The following is a 19,622-nucleotide window of genomic DNA, read 5'->3' as shown; positions in this document are numbered from 1 at the left end:
GTAGTAACAGATATATATGTTTTAATCTGTAATCTTAACACATGTGCTTAAAATTAGGAACAGATGCCATTCCACTACAAATACTGTCAGTCTGACAAAAACGCCCAGTGACACTGAACCCCTATCCCTTACAGAACACATTCAGTATACATGTACTCACTTCCTTTCGTCTGCGTTTAGTGAAAGCAGATCGTTCTGATGACATTGGTATCCGGTTTCTGACCTCCTGTGAGTGGTCAACAATTGTCGGAACTGGAACTGCGTTAGGCAACAGCTGTTTTGTGTGTGCCAGGTTTTCTTGCCGGCTTAACTGCGTTCGCATTGGAAGAAAGTGTCGCGAAACACACAACATCGTGTTGGCCGTTTCCAGTTAATCAGTCTTGCTGCAGAAGTTGTAAGCCCATCGGAAAAAGGTGACAACTGATGCCTGAACCTTTTTTCTATACTTCATAGCTATCAGCAGCCGTGCGCATTCCTTCGGCGTGCTGTTGATGCTCGATTTAGGCAAACGCCCACTTGAGCGTAAGCTGTAACTTTCGGTTTCCAAACACTAAGTGACGTCACAGCCGGTTCTCGTCTACTGGCGGCCATTTCGAAGTCTCGTTTAGCAGACGAATTTGGCGGAACGTTTTTAATTAAATCACAATGATTAAGCTACGAATCGGTGAATTTCTTTACATTTTTGGAATCTTTAGGTGCATTTCTCTAACCTTCAGTCATCGGTTAGTGGTTCTAATAACCTTTAAAACAGCGTGGTCTGGTCCTTTAACACAAAATCAGCAAACTCTCCTGTCACATAGAACGTCCATTGTATAGTGCAATGTTGAAATGAAGTTAGGCCCCTACCGGTCTGAAACATTTAGTCGTTTCTTCTGAGACAATCCTTGTTCTCTTATCATCTACAGATTTACCGCAGTCTTCACCACGCGAATTCCCAACAGAAGTCAGAATTTCGAACATACAAAATACGTAGGCAAGCATGATACGTCATGACGTCATGTTATTCCTAGCATATTGACGTAATGCTAAACATCCGGTTATCTCGAGTTTTCTCCGTAATACATGTCCGTGGGTTTTTCAATGTTCGGTTATTTCCGTGGCTTCATGCGGAAAGGGAACCGTCGTCTGCAATCAACGACATGGACCATTCTGGTACTTGTTGCTGACAAAAACATGATTTTAACACAGAATTTAATGTCAAAATAGCTATATAAACGCTATTGTGTTTTCATCGTAGCAATAGGGTCCGATGTTTAGACTCGAACAAGTATAATGCGACTCGTCTTCGACTCGTCGGCATTATACTTGTCTCGTCTAAATATTGGGCCCTATTGCTACGCTGAAAACACAATAGCTGGTAATGTTACGCGTGATTGTTCTGAAAAGTGACTATTACATGATTGTTCTGAAAGAGTCTACTATTTATTTCATCGTAATCATGTAAGCCCTCATACGTGATTGTTCTGAAAGCTTACTAATTTACATGATTGTTCTGAAAGTCCACTAAAGGTAAACTTGCTTCACCCGTGAAATGTTGTCAGATATGGAGCAATATGTATACTTTGTGTCTTCGTGGTTTTTTTTTTTTTTTTCTGTGTCCGAGACAGCTTCATAATGCGTGTTTGTGTGTGTTTGAGTTGATCCGTCTCTCCACTCCCTTTTTTTTAGGTGTAGGGGGTGGGGGAGGTTAATTCATATCAATTGACACTTTATCAAACCATTTGAATAATTCATATACAAAATTCTGGTGGTTGCTGTGTGATAAAAAATAAGTGTAACTGAAAACAGAGATGTGCTAATAAATTTAGCTTTCATGTGTGTGTATGTGTGGTGTGTGTGTGCGTATGTACTCAGTGCACTGGCGACGGAAACGGGGGGGGGGGGGGAGGGGGGACAGCTGGTCCTGGGGTGGGGGGGGGGGCAAACATGTCTTTTTGCCCCCCCCCCCCCAACATTTAGGATGACAAAAATATTCACAGAGAGAGAGAGAGAGAGAGAGAGAGAGAGAGAGAGAGAGAGAGAGAGAGTTGATAAACAAAATACTCCCCCCCCACACACACACACACACAAAGTATATGGTCTCGCGTGCAAGAACTTTATAGCCCAGACTCCCCACTCATATCGCAACCCCGGCCATCTCCTCACGTCTCTCATTCCCTCTCCACTTGAATTTTGAGTTCATAAAAATAAAAGATAAAGTTTCATTTGTGAAAATTATTTGTTGTGCCTTTCGTCTTTGAAGGGCCAAAAAGTAGCTTCCATTTTCCCTCTTTGCCATGCCTTTCGATCCATTTTGGTGACCTAGCCACATAGCATGGCAAAGAGGAAAAATAAAAAAATGTTATGTGTCCCTTTAATACCTGCAATTAGAATTTTGAGTTGGGAAATACTCAAGAAGAATCCTTACATTTTTGAAGATTATAAATAATTTTTGTCTTTGAACATTTAAATTTCAATTTTGAGTTGAGAACAATAAAGAAGACATGTTCAATGTATGAAACGTATTACTTGTTGAGTTTGTATTCATTGGGCGGGGGTATAAATATCAATTTCACTTAAGATTTAGTATCATTGTATCAAAATATTGTTCCATTTACGTACAGACATACACACAGACAGACGGACAAAGTGAATCCAGTATACCCCCTCCAACTTCATTGGGCTGGGGTATAAATATCAATATCACTTAAGATTTAGTATCATTGTATCAAAATATTGTTCCATATACATACAGACATACACACAGACAGATGGACAAAGTGAATCCAGTATTTATCCCATGACCTGCCTCTTTGTCTCTGTTAGCTGTAGAGGGGATTATTCTGGATTACCCATCACAACCATATGAATTATCCATCACAACCGAGTCTCGATCTCACCTGTCATTGGTCATTGTCTTTGATTTCAGAGTACATTTGAATAATTAAGAGGTCATCTGCATATTTATCGTTAACTCGGGGACTTTTTTTTTCTTCAGCAAAACCATAGATCTAATATAGGTCCCTGGCAAAACGATTGAGATATTCTGCGGTATAAAAGTCGAACTGACGTATGGCTAACGATCTACAAACATTATCATTGAAGAAATAAAGAAAACAACAAAGAATGTACATAATCTGTTTGGGTGAATAGAGCTGAGTGAAGATTATGAGTTGTCCGACGCGGTGAGACTGAGAGAGAGAGACAGAGAGCACGAGAGAGACAGCGACAGAGACACACAGTGATTCAAGGCGCACAACTCTAATAAAGTTGTCGTAACGAGGTACGCTTCATGGGCAACCGCTTAGATCAATCCCGAGAACATCCTGATTCAAAATCTTGAGCGACAAAATAAAACTTACACTAAAACAGTATGCTTATAGTTTTGTTCATTTGTTATCGCTTTTAGAGCATTGATTGCTAAATATGGTTCAATAGAACAAGGCTGTCTCATCAGTCGTCTGCTACAGATCTGTCGTCTGCTGCAGGATCTGTCGTTTGCTATACATGTAGTATATTCGGCTCAAGTTGACCAGCATGGAAATTGCCATTTTTAAAGTTGGTGATACTGTTAGAATAAAAGGTGGCGAAGAAGGTCGGATCTTGGACATACAGAGACCACTAGGCTACATGTGTTTTCGCATACAAACAACTCGCCAGTGGTGCGCCGTTTTCCCCCAGACAGATACCTAATGGCCTAAAACAACGACAGACATCAAAGTTAGGCTCACCTAAATCAGTAAGTGACGATTGAAGAAGTAGGTAATCCAAATTTGAACACTGAAGCACAAAGGCTCGAATAAGCACAAACTCAGCAATCATCTTCATCGCTTGTAAAATCACACACGCGGTCTTTCGAATCCTGAACTCAGGTCAAAAATGAGTTACTTCCCTTCGGGTATCATTCTCTCCCGTCGCTAGCTGTGAAGCGAAGATTATCAGAATGCGGTCTTTCGCAGTTTTGACGAATGCCAGCTCGGGTAACCGACTGAAACAGGCCGGTAACTGCACAGTATCAAATGCATTCAACGGCACAATCCTGGAAACGAAAAGACAAAAGTGGACTCGTTTCGCACATGAATATCATGACACGATTTTCGGTGGCAGAAGGTTTGATGAGCAGTAAACAGGCACTCGCAGAGTTTGTGTCAAAAAATTCGTTTTTTTATGAAAACGTCGGAGTAATGGGATAAAAAGCTTACACACCTCGTCCTGAATATCGTGCATATTTTCCCTCGGGTCGATTTACAGGTATTACCTCGCCAGAGGCTCGGTAATACCTGAAAATCGACCCTAGGGAAAATATGCACGATATTCAGAACTCGGAGTGTGTAACCTATATATATACCCCCCTCCAACTTCGTTGGGCAGGGGTATTCATATTGTTCTATATCTGACAACATTTCACGGGTGAAGCAAGTTTACCTTTAGTAGAGTTTCAGAACAATCATGTAAATTAGTAAGTTTTCAGAACAATCACGTATGAGGGCTTACATGATTACGATGAAATAAATATAGTAGACTTTCAGAACAATCATGTAATAGTCACTTTTCAGAACAATCACGCGTAACAGACGTAAGCGATTGGACTCGTCTACCTTGGTCAGTACGGGTAGGGAGGGCTGTTCCAAGTACAAAGCGACTGTTCGCATGATCGCCCCCAATATGCATGCATGGACTCGGCCGTTAGCGAAGAGACGGGTCCATTTAGTTGAAAGTAGGTAGAGAGGGTAGAACTGAAAACAGTTCGCCGCGAACATAGAACACTTTTTCTCTCTTCGCGAACAGGGCGTCCGCTCTAGGCAACGCACTCCTGGTCTGACACAGTCATACGCGCCCTGGCAGCCGTACTCCCACTCTTGCACCAGTCTAGCACCAGTTCCAGTGCGTGGTACCAGATTTGTGCCACAGAGAGAATGATGGGGCTAGATGCATGTTTCCGGCTTGAGTGTAAGATCTCCGGTAACCCAACACATTATATCACTCATTTAAAATCACGTCACATTATACATAACATAAGGTAAGGTAAGGTATGATCCAAACAAAATGATCAAGTGTGATTTTTGCAGAGACTGTTTGGCGTACCTCATATTACTTTACCTAAATATTTAAACATATTAGGATTTATTTTAGGTGCAAGTCTCTGTTGTCCTTGTCATTTTGTCTTCACAATGTAATGTTGCATTATATTAACCATTGAGGAAAGAGTGTTGAGAACCTCTATTTCCGGATGTCAAAAACATGTTTAATATCAGAGTGATGATATTCAATGCCACTTCAAGTAAAGTAACAGACAGAAAAGAACAAATTCAAGCTATTTGAAACATGTTGGTATTTGCTGTTTGTTTTTCTCTTTTTGTTTCTTCTTTTCTTTATTATGTGTGTGTGTGTGTGTGTGTGTGTGTGTGTGTGTGTGTGTGTGTGTATGTGTGTCTGTGTGTGTGTGCGTGCGTGCGTGCTTGGTTTTGTGTGTGTGTGTGTGTGCGTGTGTGTTTGTGTGTGTGTGTGTGTGTGTGTTACTATGTGTGTTCCTGTGTGTGTCCCTGTGTACATTTAACCAACTTTGTGTGACACGGAAGACAAATATTTTAGCATTTCACAAACATCTTTCACAACCCTATTGATCTGTAATATGCTGAAAAGACTCACTTGCATTCACAAACTACACACACACACACACACACACACACACACACACTACACACACACACACACACACACACACACACACACACACGAGCGCGTTCTCTCTCTTTCTTTCTCACACAAATGCACTCATAAATGCATGCGCGAAAGCACGATTGCACAATCCCGCATGCACATGCACAGACACGTACCACACTTACACAAACACACACACACACACACACACACACACACACACACACACACACACACACACATACGCATAGCACCTACCCCAATACGCACGCAAGCACGGACGTGCACACGCATACACACACGCGCGCGAATTGCACACACACACAAACCAATTGTCTTTTGTATGGATGGAGTTGCTCAGCTCTTCCATGGTTTCTTAAAAATGTACACGTGTTTCTAATACACACATTTGCTAGTTCACAATAACCCATTGAAAAAGAAAAGAAATCACATGTAAAAAATGTCACAAACGGGCACCTCAAATATTAAAACCAGTCGCTGAAAGCAATATCGAACCATTTAGTGAATTTGTCAAATGAAATTAAACGGCGTTGAACTTCATTCATCGTAATTTTTAAGCACCTTTTTGGGGGGCCGAAACCTATTGACCGAGACAGCGCGTGCAGACTGGTTTGCCAATTAAAACTTTTAATTTTAAAACCATAAGTAAGGTAAATTAATGGAAGTTTTTAATAAAATAGTCACTTCGGTGCCATACTGCAGCAACACTACACATTGACTCTTGTTTTTGGTTTGTGTTTTTTTCTTCTTTTTTTCTCTGCCTCGTCTCTACTGACGTTACGTAGGTCTCGTAAATAAATGGCGAAGTTGCTGTCACCTTAAACCCCTGTCACACTAGGGATGCGTCCTCACGGAATTGGCACGGCGTTGTACATTTCTCAGAGCGCCGTGGGATCGCAGGAAAATTCTGCGATCGACTGCGCTCTCACGGAGTGCTCACGGCGTGCTAGTAGTTATCGATCACTGCGCGTCCAAGGCGTGTCGATTAAGCAAAAGTGCATGTATACAACAGGGGAGTGTACTCTGCGTTATGGGGTTGGCTCACAACGCACTGGCAACTTCCTGCAAACGCCCTGCCAACGCTGACGGACGCGGTAGAAGCGCAGTGACATCCCCAATGACTCCGTGACGTCTCCGTGAGGTTTCCGTGCAAACGCCCTGCAAACGCTGATGGGCGCGGTAGAAGCTCAGTGACATCTTCGTGAGATCTCCATGCAAGCGCCGACGACTACCACTGCGTCCGTACGGCGCGCCAACGGAGCTCTTGTGGCGCTGTAGGAGACCGTACTGCGCTGCTACGGCGACCCTACGGCGTTCCTACCACGCGCATTTCAGAACGCCGAGCATGCTCAAAGTGCGCGCTGTTGCATGGCGTTCTTGGCGACCCCACCACGTCAAATGGAGATGCCACCGCGTTGCCACGGAACTGCAGGAGACCCTACTGCGCGCACCTCGGCGTTCTTCATTTTTCTTGGACGCCGCGGGAACGCCGTGAGGACGCAGCCCTACTGTGACAGGGGTATTATGAACAAGCCGTATGACCTCACCGTCTTTCTTTGCATGGTTCAGCAAATAATTATCACAACAAAACATGGTTATGATACACAAAAGACAAGAATTGTGACAGTGTTATTTGTATTCTAAATGCAGAACGTAATTAACCTCTTTTCAAATGCACAAAAACGATGAAGCAAGAGGTTTTTTACAACACCTTTTTATTGTTTTAAAGACACATGTTCTCTTTATTGCTGTTTCAGTTTACTAAGATCTCGCACATTACAGTCTCTCGATTTGAGCTGCTAAAGGGTCAATTTCCACATAGTAGAGTGTCTGACTTGCCGCTTGCTAGGAAGTCACAAGCGAATGAATCATTGAATGAATCAATAAATGATTGTGACTTCCTAGCAAGCGGCCGAACATTCCGTCAAGCTTAGTGTTGTCTACTAATTGTTTGTCTGTGCACTTAAAAGACCGTTGGGTCGAAATATTTGAGACTGTAACGTATTGTTTTGTCATATGACAAACGTTCCAACAACTTACCTTTCTTGTTGTTTGAAACTAAAAACACGGGTTTTTTCTATTCGAAAATAAAAAAAAACCTAAGTGAACATCGTTCGGTTGGGTGTTGAAAGGCAATTTGTTAAATTTTGTTGTTAAGTGTAAGTTTATGATTACGGTAAATTTCAAGGGGGACAATCTGCTCTTTTGTCAAAGAGGAACGCGTGTCTCTTCATGTCAAATTTTGTCAACGCTTGTAGACGGCCATTTATCAATAAATGCTTCCCAGGTTTTGCGCGTGTGTCATGCATAGTCAGGTCATCGTTACGTTTTAAACACAGTCATTTTAGTACAAATAGCAGATACTGGTCACCAAAGATTTCAATCGCTGTGAGATCGCATCGATGCGTTCCACTTTATATCTCTTCAATTGTTAAGTTTCTTGAGTTTTTCTCGTTGGTGTAATAGGTACGACGTTGCACTGCGAACCCGGGGGTCAGAGTTTCGAACTCAACAAGCTCCCAAACATTTTTTTCCTTTTTCCTTTTTTTTAATAATTTTGAAAAGTACAATACAATTTTGACACATGCTTTGGATATGATTCAATATTAATGTGACATATTTATTCTGTATTTGTTTTTCATTTCTCTGCACCTGCCCCACAGAACAACTAATACATTTTAAATAAAAACTACAAGGACAATAAATCAAATTGTCTCTGAGAGTAGAAAGGTTACTGTTTCCGAAAATTGCAATAACTTTTTTAACGAACAAAAATCCGAATTATGTAAAAATGCTTGGTAGTATAGTATAGCTTAATTTAACTTCATAAATTGCTGTAGTGACATAGTAGTGACATAGGTGAGCGAAGCCCCTAACTAGGCCGCGGCGTGATAACGCCGCCGGCCGTCTTGAAGCTATGCGACGCTTTGGATTTCTTTCTGTTTCCAGCACCATAAAGAAGTAGCGCCCTAAAGGGCTTTCACTCACATTGATTTAATGATTTAATACCTTGTAGTGCGTTTTCGAGCGAATCGTGCCGTGCGCGTCTAGACTAATAGGGTAGAGTGGATTTCTCAGACTCTTCAGATTCGTCAGATTTGCCAGAACTCCCCCCGAACGGTTAGACCAATAGTATCGCTCTAGTTACACCTTTGAGTGCAATCACGACTGAATGCAATCACGATTGAATGCAATCACGACCATACTGTCATTGCAGTCCCGACCTGTACTATGCAGTGTATGAACAGGTTAAACATGACTTCAATGAAAAACCATGCACTCGTCGTTCAAGCAGTAAAAATACCCTGCTCGAATATATTTTTCAAAAATCATTTCTGGTTTATATTTTACAATAATTTGAATACGACAAAAAAATCACTTGCAACAGTGTGCATGCGTAAGGGTCATTTCTTTTTCCGGGACGTGTACTTTGGCGAACACGTCAGTTGGTGACTGGTGCAAAGATATATACATGCAGGGGGTGATAGTGACACAAGCAGCTTCCATTGTGAAACACCTATAGAAAGTAAGTTGGTTGCTATCACATTGAAAACATGTCAAGGACATTGTGTTGAACGTAGACTATTGGTCCAAATAATTGATGTCACAACTCTTAACCAGGAAGAAACTATGCTTGGCAAAAGCCACTCAAACACTAATTGGAAACCAGCAAAAAGCGAAGTAGCAACACTGTCTATTTCACCGCACAAACTTGCTTATACTGTCACCACAGACTCAAGTTTTGGCCCAAAACTTCAGACAGTCGATGTTTGGCACTGATGTGCATACTTGTCTCTCATCTGAATAAGAAATGCTCCCCAAATACTGAGCTGGTTGCTGCTGGTGTTAAGTATTTTATGAAGTATGAGGAATTGATAATAAATATTAAAGTTAAAAGCTATAGATCATGACCGAAACTTTGAGATGAATAGGAATAATTAGCATCATAAACTGAAGCTGTCATATTCGCTTCTTGAGTTGAAAAGTCAGTAATTGGGCTGCAAGGCCTTCAGTAATACCATTTCCTTAAACTTCCACAATGTTGGGGCTACCAGATCTTTTCATTTGTAAAAAGAACACGTATTGAAAAACGATCTAAACAAAAATAGTCTGGATAGTGTCTTTTATTTTAAAGATTTACTTACTTAAATATGTATAGTTTCATTCTTTTTATCATAACATTGCTTTTTCATTTGTGAAAACTTCTGAGGAAAAAGATTTTCATTTCAAACCAATGCTATCGAGAAAATTGGGTAGACAACGTGTGAAGATATCTTAATATTATTCTGTATTTGTTTTTAGAGGGGATATCGCTCTGCACTTTTATGTTTAAAAAAATTTGCTTCCAATTATCTCCCTTGAACAAACACTTTTTTCACGATTTGTTTTCACTCAGGTGTATTTTTAAGGGTATATCAGGAAAAATAAACAACAAAAGTCAAAAGGTTACGGACCAGTCATGAAAATGTACGCAATCTTTAAAAAAAAAAAAAAAAAAAAAAAAATGCCCCTATGATGAAACCGGAGCGACTTGGATATGGCAAGGGCAATTGGATGGCCACAAGATGTTGCTGCCAGGTAAGTGGCTCAGTGTGTTGTGGTGTCTCACTCCAACATAATCAAACTAAGGCAGAGCTTCAAGCAACTGGAAGATCGCAGTAACGACAATGTTATGGTCGGCCAGCAGTCACCACAACAATGGAGGATCCTTGCATCCCAAAGAAAGTCATGCAGCAAAGAGTGGTTACTGCAAACACCAGCAGGCATCGACCACGACCTTCCACCAACATCTGTGTAAGTGATAAAACTGTTCGAACCGCTTACATGCCTTTAATTTCTGTGAAAGACGTCCAGTCCACAGAACAACACTGACTGCTAACCATCGAGCTGCCCACCTGGCCTGGTGCACTCATCATGTGAGGTGGTAATCATCATCGCTGGGGTCAGTTATTGTTTACAGATGGGTCCCGCTTCATCTTGGGTCCTGCTGATGGACACATCAGAGTCTGGAGCCGTCGTAGAAAGCGCTTTACAGATGGCGCTTTTCTGGGACGAATTCGTTCGATGGGGGATATATGACGGTCTGGGAATGCACCATCTCACGTCGTAGGACATCTCACTACCATGTAGTGAGCTGTGAAACTGGTGATTGCAGTCGGGATACTATTTTGCAGTTCTTCGTTGGCTTCGTTGGTAGGTTTGAACTTAAAAGTCGCAACCAAGAATCGTTTAAAAAATATATATATATATATATAATCGGTATGGTGTGTTTGTGTCTGCCTGATTTTCTCAATTGCATTGCTTTGAAGTGGAAATATGTTCCCTCAGAAGTTTTTACAAATAAAAATCAAAGGAGACAATTCATGATAAAAAGAAGGAAACTATACATATTCAATGAAGTAAATCTGTTAAATAAGACAAGATCCAGACTAGAATGTGTTTTAAAGTTATTCAGTGTGTGTGGTTTTTTTTTACATGAAAAGATCTGGTAGCCACAACTTTGTGCACATTTGTCTTGTGTTTTGAGAACTAAATATCAGTAAAGTATCAGTAAATATCCTGAATGCCTAGCATCTGTTGGTTTTGGCTACATATCTTCAGACCTCCTTCACCACTGCCTCATGCACTGAGATGCCTTCGATAATGCTCAGGCCATGGGTACCCAAATTACCTCATTCACATACTGTATGACGAGTGACACAATGTTCAACTCCAGATGTCACTCATAAAGCCAGGTCAAATTTCGGTCTGTCTCGCATGTACAGTGCAAATATGTATATGTATTAGTTTGTCGTTGTTTTCACTGGAAAGAATTACAGACTCCCAGATGCAATCTGATTCCAAGAGTGTAAACACTATATAATTATGACATGAACACAGTGCTTTCTGTTTACCCAACAATTCGAGAGCCGGGTCAATATTCTGAACATCAATCGTCATTAATATTAACTGCTTCCACATGCTTTTGTTTCAGATACGATAATTCAATGCCAATTCTCTCACCTAGTTTATAACTTGTCTATATAGTAAGTGATACAGACTGACAGCAAATATCAGGTGATATTTGCGGCTTTGACGCCTGAGTGCAAAGGCCAATGTTAAACTTTGCTTTACTACCACGTAAGCTGGCTGCTGACGAATTGTGAAAGTCACTCGTAAGTGTTTTGGGGGGCAACTACGATACGCCCACAGTCAAATATCATGATCCGCCAAAGAACTGCACGGCATCTAGCCATATTCAAGCAAACAAGTGAGGCGCAGAGAACATGATGGCGAAGGTAGAGCCAAATGTAAAGAGGATGCAGACAATGAAACAAGCCTTGTCGATAACCATGGCGGCGAACTTCCACTCGTTCTTTACGTCGTTCTCCTCCTCCTCCCGTCGGAACTTAGTTGTAATCTTGCGGATCTCCTTCAGGATGCACACAATGTCGAAGCGCATGTTCATGCTGCCCGCCGCATGACTTTCCTCCACCTGCCCAACAAGTCACAAGAAGGCAACATGAGATGAGATGTGACTTATCTTATATGTATGAAACAAATGCGGATATAAGTGAAATAAACAGGTTTGTTTAAGGCAAACATTTGTTGTGTTAATGATACACAATACCGATTCATGCACAGCCTGGCGGTGACCTTACGGTTAATTTTCTACTGCTGAAATCACCAAGACAAATTTTGTTCTCGATATTCTTTGTCACTTCCTCGGGAGATATGCAGAGGTGACGGAATTTTACGTGACGCCATTGTTCACGTTATGACGTACGTCTTTTCGAACCTTGGTTTGGCTTTTGACGTCTGGGATTTCACTTCCAAAGATAGGGTCAAAAAAAGACCTCTTAGCTTAAAAATATCGATATCGCTGTGTCTTTAAAACAAGGGTTCCTAATTTTGCTTGCTTGCTTGCTTGGAGCGCTTTGCTGGCTTGTTTTTTGTCAATGTGTGTGGTTTAGTCGAGACCTGTTGGTCACTTTCGGCTCTCAGAACAGGCGTTGAAAACCAGAACGATTTCTGACAAATAAAGAATGTATAGGAAATACGAAAGATGAATGCCTCGCCTTCCTGTGCTTGCTAAAAAAAAATCTTGTCTCATGCACAGTGATCATATAACACTGATTTACAAGGAGCAGGCAATGGATTGTTCAGAAGCTATATCCCCGCAAACAAGACACACACACACACAAAAACACAATGCTAGGTGGCATATTTCTGGTCAGGTTTTAAAAATTATCTTAATTTTAACGCTGATATTTAGCCAAAAATTCGAAACAGAAAAACCGCTAACGTTCAAAAATCAAGAATCAAAACGCAAGAAAGATTAGTTTATGGAATATTTAATTGTAGACAAAATGAAACGTTCACAAGTACGTCGACCTAATGTTCTTTGTAATGAACGGATGTATACAATTGAGACAATAAAAGCAACGTAGCTGACCAGGCGTAGACCTATACATCAAGATGTCGAGAGTCTTGATGTAGAGTCAACGCCTACTCAGCTAAGTTCCTTCCATTGCCTCATCGTTGTTTGTATATCCGTCCACTGCACAGACAATTATGTAGGTCCACGTATTTGTGAACGTTTCATTTTGTGTCTAATTAATCGTTTCATGAACTAACCTCTTTTTTTATGCTAAGGCCAAAAAGAAAAATATGTATGTTTCCAGTAACATCGCCGAAAAAAATAGGGTCGGTCGGTCGTTTTTTTGTTTTTTTCCCCCTTTTTCTTACGTTTTGTTAACGTCTTTTTACGTGTGTTTTTTTGGGTTTTACTTAGTTTTCTTACAATTATTTAGCACATGTTTTTGACCTAGATATATATTGAAACATAAATAAATCCCTGCGCCTTGAATATGTGCGCGATATAAATTGCATTAAAAAAAAAAAAAATAAATAAATAAATAAAAATCCCTGCGCTTAGAACTGTACCCACGGAATACGCGCGATATAAGCCTCATATTGATTGATTGATTGAAACTAAGTAAAGTATACTTGACTTCATTTGTATGTGTGTGTGTGTGTGTGTGTGTGTGTGTGTGTGTGTGTGTGTGTGTGTGTGTGTGTGTGTGTGTGTGTGTGTGTGTGTGTGTGTGTGTGTGTGTGTGTGTGTGTGTGTGTGTGTGTGTGTGTGTGCGAAAAGCGAAGAAAAAAACCTTTTGGGTCGGCGCTTAAAAATAGGGTCGGTCGGGTTACCGGAAACAGACATATTTGTCTTTTTGGCCTAAGCTAAGTATGCATAATACAAAACTGCCTGTGCAGTTCAAACCAATAAGTATTCACTTTTTTCTGCTGTCTTTCTGCACTAATCGTCATAAAAAAAACCTAAACACATACATTTAGCTGTAGAACTTTGTGATGCGGCCAGTTATAGTAAAACCAAGTATATTGCCAGAAAGGTAATTCATTCCCCTACCGTTTGAAACAAAGAGTTTTATTTTTCATCAATTAGTTTTTATGCAGTGTACCGGAGACCTAGGACACCCCCAAAAATAAAATTCGCAAAAGCAAATTTGCAGACACTAAAATACACAAAAAATCTAAATAAGCAAGAGTGTTTTTGATCTCAAATTGAAGAACAACTCATTTTCTACCCATTCAAATTGATTTGGTTCAGCTGTTGTGCCTATCAGTGTTGTTTTGCAATTTTGAAGAAGACAGGTGTCGGCCTCGTCAGAAGCCGTAAAAGGCCTGTTTTGGCGTCATTTCTTGTGGGCAATGTGGGTAAAAACCCTGTTGTTTTGGAATAGCTCATTGTATTGCATTTAAATTTGACATGAGTATTGATAACGCAATTGCTAAACAGTGTGTAAGCGTAATGGCGTTTTGATGACGTTTTTGGACGTACTGGAACTTTTCAGAAAAGTTTGATTAAATTGTAATAACTTTTTACAGTATGCTTGCAAAAATTCAGCATTTTGCACACTTCAACACAAATAAATATTACAATTGGGGATCAATTTTGGTACAAAAGCAACAACGCGCTTAGGTGGTATGGAAATGTGAACGCGAAACAACAATTACGAAAAACAGGTCTTCCAACATCAAAACCCAGTCCAGCGCAGCAGACTGAACTGGCACGTCACTCGCAGCGATAAAAAGCGTGTCAGAGACAATATTGATATCCCGCCCCCGTGTCACCATTGTGGCGCGTAAAAGACCTTGGTCATTCTGCCAGAAGTGCAGCTGGGTGATGGCACCTAAACATTCATACACCCAGGTGCCTTGATTCACGACTCTTGTTGCTGTTAGCTTTTCACTTGGAGGAAACGCCCCACATTGCTCAGCATTGGGATAATGAAGTAATGAAAATTAAATAAAATACAAATGTAACAACCTTGCCCATCATGATGTTAGGGCTACCGTTTGCCATGCGAATGTCGTCGTCAATGTCAAGGACGTTGGCCATCAATGATCTTGACTTCTCGTCGAGGCTCTCGAGCTTGATATCATTAAGTCTTGCCCTCTGCATGACGACGCGGCGTCTGACACTACCCCCTGGTCGCTCCATGCGCAGTATCCAAGCCAGCCAGCCGCACACAAAGTGTTTCACCTTGACACAGTGAAACGAAGGCGGTTCATTCGGTGTTGTAGGTGTCAGTGATGAAATAAACTAACAGGATGGTTTTAGGTTAAGTTGCTGATCGATCTACCTTTGAGAAAATAAATTGAAGGAAATTATTTGAACTTATCAAAATGCATGTGTGTGTGAGAGGAGGGGGGAGGGGAGATAGAGGCAGGGTACATTTCCAGCTACATTTCGAGTTGTATAGCGATTAAACGGTGTTAGAGCGCTTACTTCCTTTTGGTTGTCAGATAGAGTCTAAACAGCGCTCTGCCTCATTTTGTTTAAGATTCTCACAGATACTTTCGAAGCGACCCTGTAACAATGTGTGTGTTTGTTCTGTTAAAACCAGTCTTGATCTAAGGATCTATGTCCAGTCAGGAATAAAAGTTGGTTCTTGTGTATGACTGTGTGCGTAAGTGTTAGTTAGAGTACCTTGGAGAATGATGAACATATGACCTTGCAGCGATCATCCTTTTGTGAGGTTGATAGTCGCTTGTTCATTTCAATGCTTGTTATTCTTTCAGGTGCCCGGAGATTGGTTCAAGATAACTTTCGCTTACTCCATTACACATGTCGTATGTAGTGAGAGCGCTTACTTCCCTTTGGTTATCAGTGTTGGTTTAAGACAGTCACCCTGAATAATTATGCTCCATGCACACTGCAAAATGCCTGACTCACCCAAGAGGGCATGTGGTGAGTGTCAGGGGAGCGGTGATGTAGGTTGAGCACAACCACCGTCAGACACACGGACACCGAACACATGATCATGATGCAGGCAAAGTAGATCCCTGAAAATCACCACATTGTTATTGAATGAAACTTTATATTCTTGAAGTTGATCTTGAGTGACATACATTGCTTTACGATTATGTTGACGTGCCAAGCATGGAAAATGCCAAACGTTCAGTGTTAATTGGAGTAACCTGTGACCAAAACGAGATTCAGCTGGTATGCCTCAAAGACTTCATACCAGACTTGCATGGCACAGTGTAAACAGCTAGTAGATCCAATCCTAAAAGCATCCACGGATTTTAAAGGAAAAATGGTAAAACTACCTCGGAAATGAACTGGCATTTTTCTACTTGTCTAAATCGTAATCAGTTCCTCCTATATGTGCGCCAGAGTGTACTAAATGAATTACAGAATGTCCTGTTTTTAAACACTGGGAATAACCACTTGAGGCTTTCTTTGCTAAGTGCGGCATAACATTTCCATTCCCTTACCATGTCAATCAAACTAAGATAGTCATGAGGCATTCCAAAGATGGCATGAAAATAAGATTTTCTCTCATTTCTTGTTCTCCAATATGCAACTAATTTTTCAAGCTTTGTTTCGCATTTGACATACGATTTGAAGAAGCTCCACTGGTTTCCTGTTGAAGCCAGAGTTGAGTACAATATAGCGTGTCTTGCTTTTCGGCATTTTGACACCTATCCTCACATTTACGAACCCTCTCGCTCTCTCAGGTCAAGCTCTGAAAAGCTTCACAAAATACCAAATTGTAATCTTAAAACCTTCGGAAAGAAATCAAGTAGCCTACCGAGCCCCTTCTGTTTTTAATTTTCTGCCTTCTGACCTCCGCAGTTGCCCCTCCCTGTCACTGTTTATATCAAAACTTAACACACACCTTTTCCTCAAATATCTATCTTAAACATCCTGTCAAACTTAGTCTGTTTCTGATGTAAGATTTGTATTCTATGCATTGCACATATCTTTTAACTAAGGTGCACTGTTTCGCGCGCGCATGCGCTAGTGTGTGTGTGTGTGTGTGTGTGTGTGTGTGTGTGTGTGTGTGTGTGTGTGTGTGTGTGTGTGTGTGTGTGTGTGTGTGTGTGTGTGTGTGTGTGTGCTATACTTTATTATCGTGCATTTTATTTTTAACTGATATGCATGAGTTCATTGTAAACAATATTATGCTTTGTGTATGTGTTTTTTCTTGTGCAGCGCTCTGAGCAGGGATTAAAGGCACAGTAAGCCTCCCGTAAACCATCACAGATACTGTCAGGCTTTTACACACAGTACAAACACCCTTCCATTTGAACGCTCACCAAACGGGAACATCCTAGGTGCCCTACGTAAAGAGCGAGCAATTGTCAAAGAATTAATTTTGCGGATTGTCTCAGTAGACAATCGGACCGTGGTGCGTTTTGGCGCTAGACCTAACTTTTAAAATCTAAATAATAAATTGACAGCTTGTTACACAAACATTCTTAAATCATACAAGAATTGTTTTTTCATCAAGACAAGTTCAGTACAATTTGAAGTTTTGAAAGTTTGAAAAAAGAAAAGCCCGGAAGCAGGGTCACGCAAGGCCAAAGGTCGTGGTTCTCGTAGCAGACGACGGTTTATGCCGATCGCCAGTTCCTCTGAACAGTCAAAAGCCATCGCTAGAGTTCTTGTGAACCACAGCCGTTTGTTTTGTGCATAGTCAGAGGTACTTAATAACGTGCTATTGCAGATAAGCTCACAGCGAGTCGCATTCAAATTACTAACTGACGACTACATTGTGAAAAAGGGAAACTTGATCACACGGGTTCACGATGGCTCAGGGGTAAGATAAACCACGCAAAAATAAATTCTTTGAAAATGTCTCGCTCTTTACGGAGGGCACCTGGGATGTTCTCAAGCGGTGAGTGTTTAAATGAAAGGGTGTTTGTACTGTGTGTAAAAGCCTGACAGTATCTGTGATGGTTTACGGGAGGCTTACTGTGCCTTTAACCCTGGATACATGCGCTCTAAAAGTAGTATTATCCCAGCGAAGCTGGGGGTATCCCACGAACGCTATACTGTAATCGACTTGAGAAATGTTCACACCGATAATACATGATAAAGAAGGATTCGTTGTGCCCGATTATGGGCTACAGTTGGAGATGGAAGTTCACCAAAAATTGGGACCATACTAACAAAAATACGGTGGGTAAAATTGGCGCCCCCATTTTTTGAGCAAACGGCACCCAAGGCCGCTTTGGACGGGTAGAAATTCTGTACTTTCCAAGTCTATTTGTGTGTGGTTGTTCAAGACTATGGATAAAGCTCGCGTGAGAAGATTACGTCACGGTCAAAAGTCTTTGACGTCAATTAATGCATCATGACGTCATGCCTCCCTGTGGTCTTTTTCTCTCGCGCGGTGTGTGTGTGTGTGTGTGTGTGTGTGTGTGTGTGTGTGTGTGTGTGTGCGCGCGCGTGCATGAGTCTGTACTCGTGTGTGTGTGTGTGTGTGTGAATAGAATAGAATAGAATAGAATAATGTTTATTGTCATGAACCAGTAAAGTTATTGACACAACAAACAACAAATAATGCATTATACAATGCTAAAACAATCCGTAACAAATTTGCCAAGACGAACTTGAACTTCGTCTTCTAAAAATAAGTTACTTGGATTTTTGTTAGCATATTTCATATTGATATGTGAAGCATCTTCTTTAAATTCATCCCTTAATTTAACATATTTATTGCATTTATCTAGAAAATGTATTTCATCTTCTATGACATTGCATTCAATACAAAGACGATTTTCTTTAGGGATATTCTGATGTCTTCCACTTTCAATTTTTAGACAATGTGTGCTAGTCCTTAATCTGCTTAACATCTTTCTGTGTTCATTATTCTTAATTTGTATTAAGTATGACTGCATTTCGTAAGATTTACTGATCATAGAATAAAACTTAAGTCTGGAATATGTATCTGATTTTTCTTTTGTCCAGTATCTTATATATTCCTCTTGTTGTTTTTTGTCAATGGCAAACTTTAATTTGTGTACATTTAATGTAGATTGGTTATGCCAAACGTGACTAAAACCTAAGTTACAAAGAGATTGTCTAACAAATTGTAGCCATGGCGTTTCTGTCGGATGGTGCAACATTGAGTCATATAATTGATGTATATACGAATCTTGTTTGGAGTCTAGAATATGCGCCCAGAATGCTATTGTTTGTGATAACATTTTTAATCCTAAAGGGAACCTTCCTAATTCCCCCAGTACAGGTATCCACATAGCTTTTCTATGAACTCCAAGAAGGAATCGACAAAATTTGATATGAACAAATTCATGAGGATTTTTGCTAGATAAACATGATCCAAAGAAATGATCAGTATTTGTTTGTTTTATTTTATTATTAAACGTAAACGGATACCAGATTTCAGCGCCATATGTTAATATCGGATTTACAAGTGAATCAAATAAATGTATCATTGTGTCTATTTGCACGTTTTGATTGCTGAAAATTCTGCGGAGGGAATGTGCTGCTTTATTACCTTGTTTACTTAAATGATCTTGAGCTGTATCAAAATTTCCATTCTTGTTGAATATGACCCCTAAATATTTATATTGATCTGTTACTTTGATTACATCAGTTCCACATTTAAATATTGTGTGCATTTTTGGATTTATATGACAAA

General features: G+C 40.5%; 1 protein-coding gene across 1 annotated transcript in view; it reads right to left on the bottom strand.

The window, feature by feature from the left end:
• Positions 1 to 11,899: 11,899 nt before the first annotated feature.
• Positions 11,900 to 19,622, bottom strand: part of LOC138981813 (acetylcholine receptor subunit alpha-type acr-16-like) — a 69,930-nt gene continuing 62,207 nt past the window's right edge. Inside the window, exons 9-11 of the mRNA XM_070354932.1 lie at positions 15,902 to 16,011; positions 14,993 to 15,208; positions 11,900 to 12,136 (exon numbers count right to left, since the gene is read on the bottom strand). Of these exons, the coding sequence (XP_070211033.1) occupies positions 11,900 to 12,136; positions 14,993 to 15,208; positions 15,902 to 16,011 (563 nt within the window). The remainder of the gene's footprint in view (positions 12,137 to 14,992; positions 15,209 to 15,901; positions 16,012 to 19,622) is intronic.

The sequence above is a fragment of the Littorina saxatilis genome, linkage group LG1 (genome assembly GCF_037325665.1).
Source record: "Littorina saxatilis isolate snail1 linkage group LG1, US_GU_Lsax_2.0, whole genome shotgun sequence".
Lineage (NCBI taxonomy): Eukaryota > Metazoa > Mollusca > Gastropoda > Littorinimorpha > Littorinidae > Littorina > Littorina saxatilis.
This window is presented reverse-complemented; position numbering and strand designations above follow the sequence as displayed.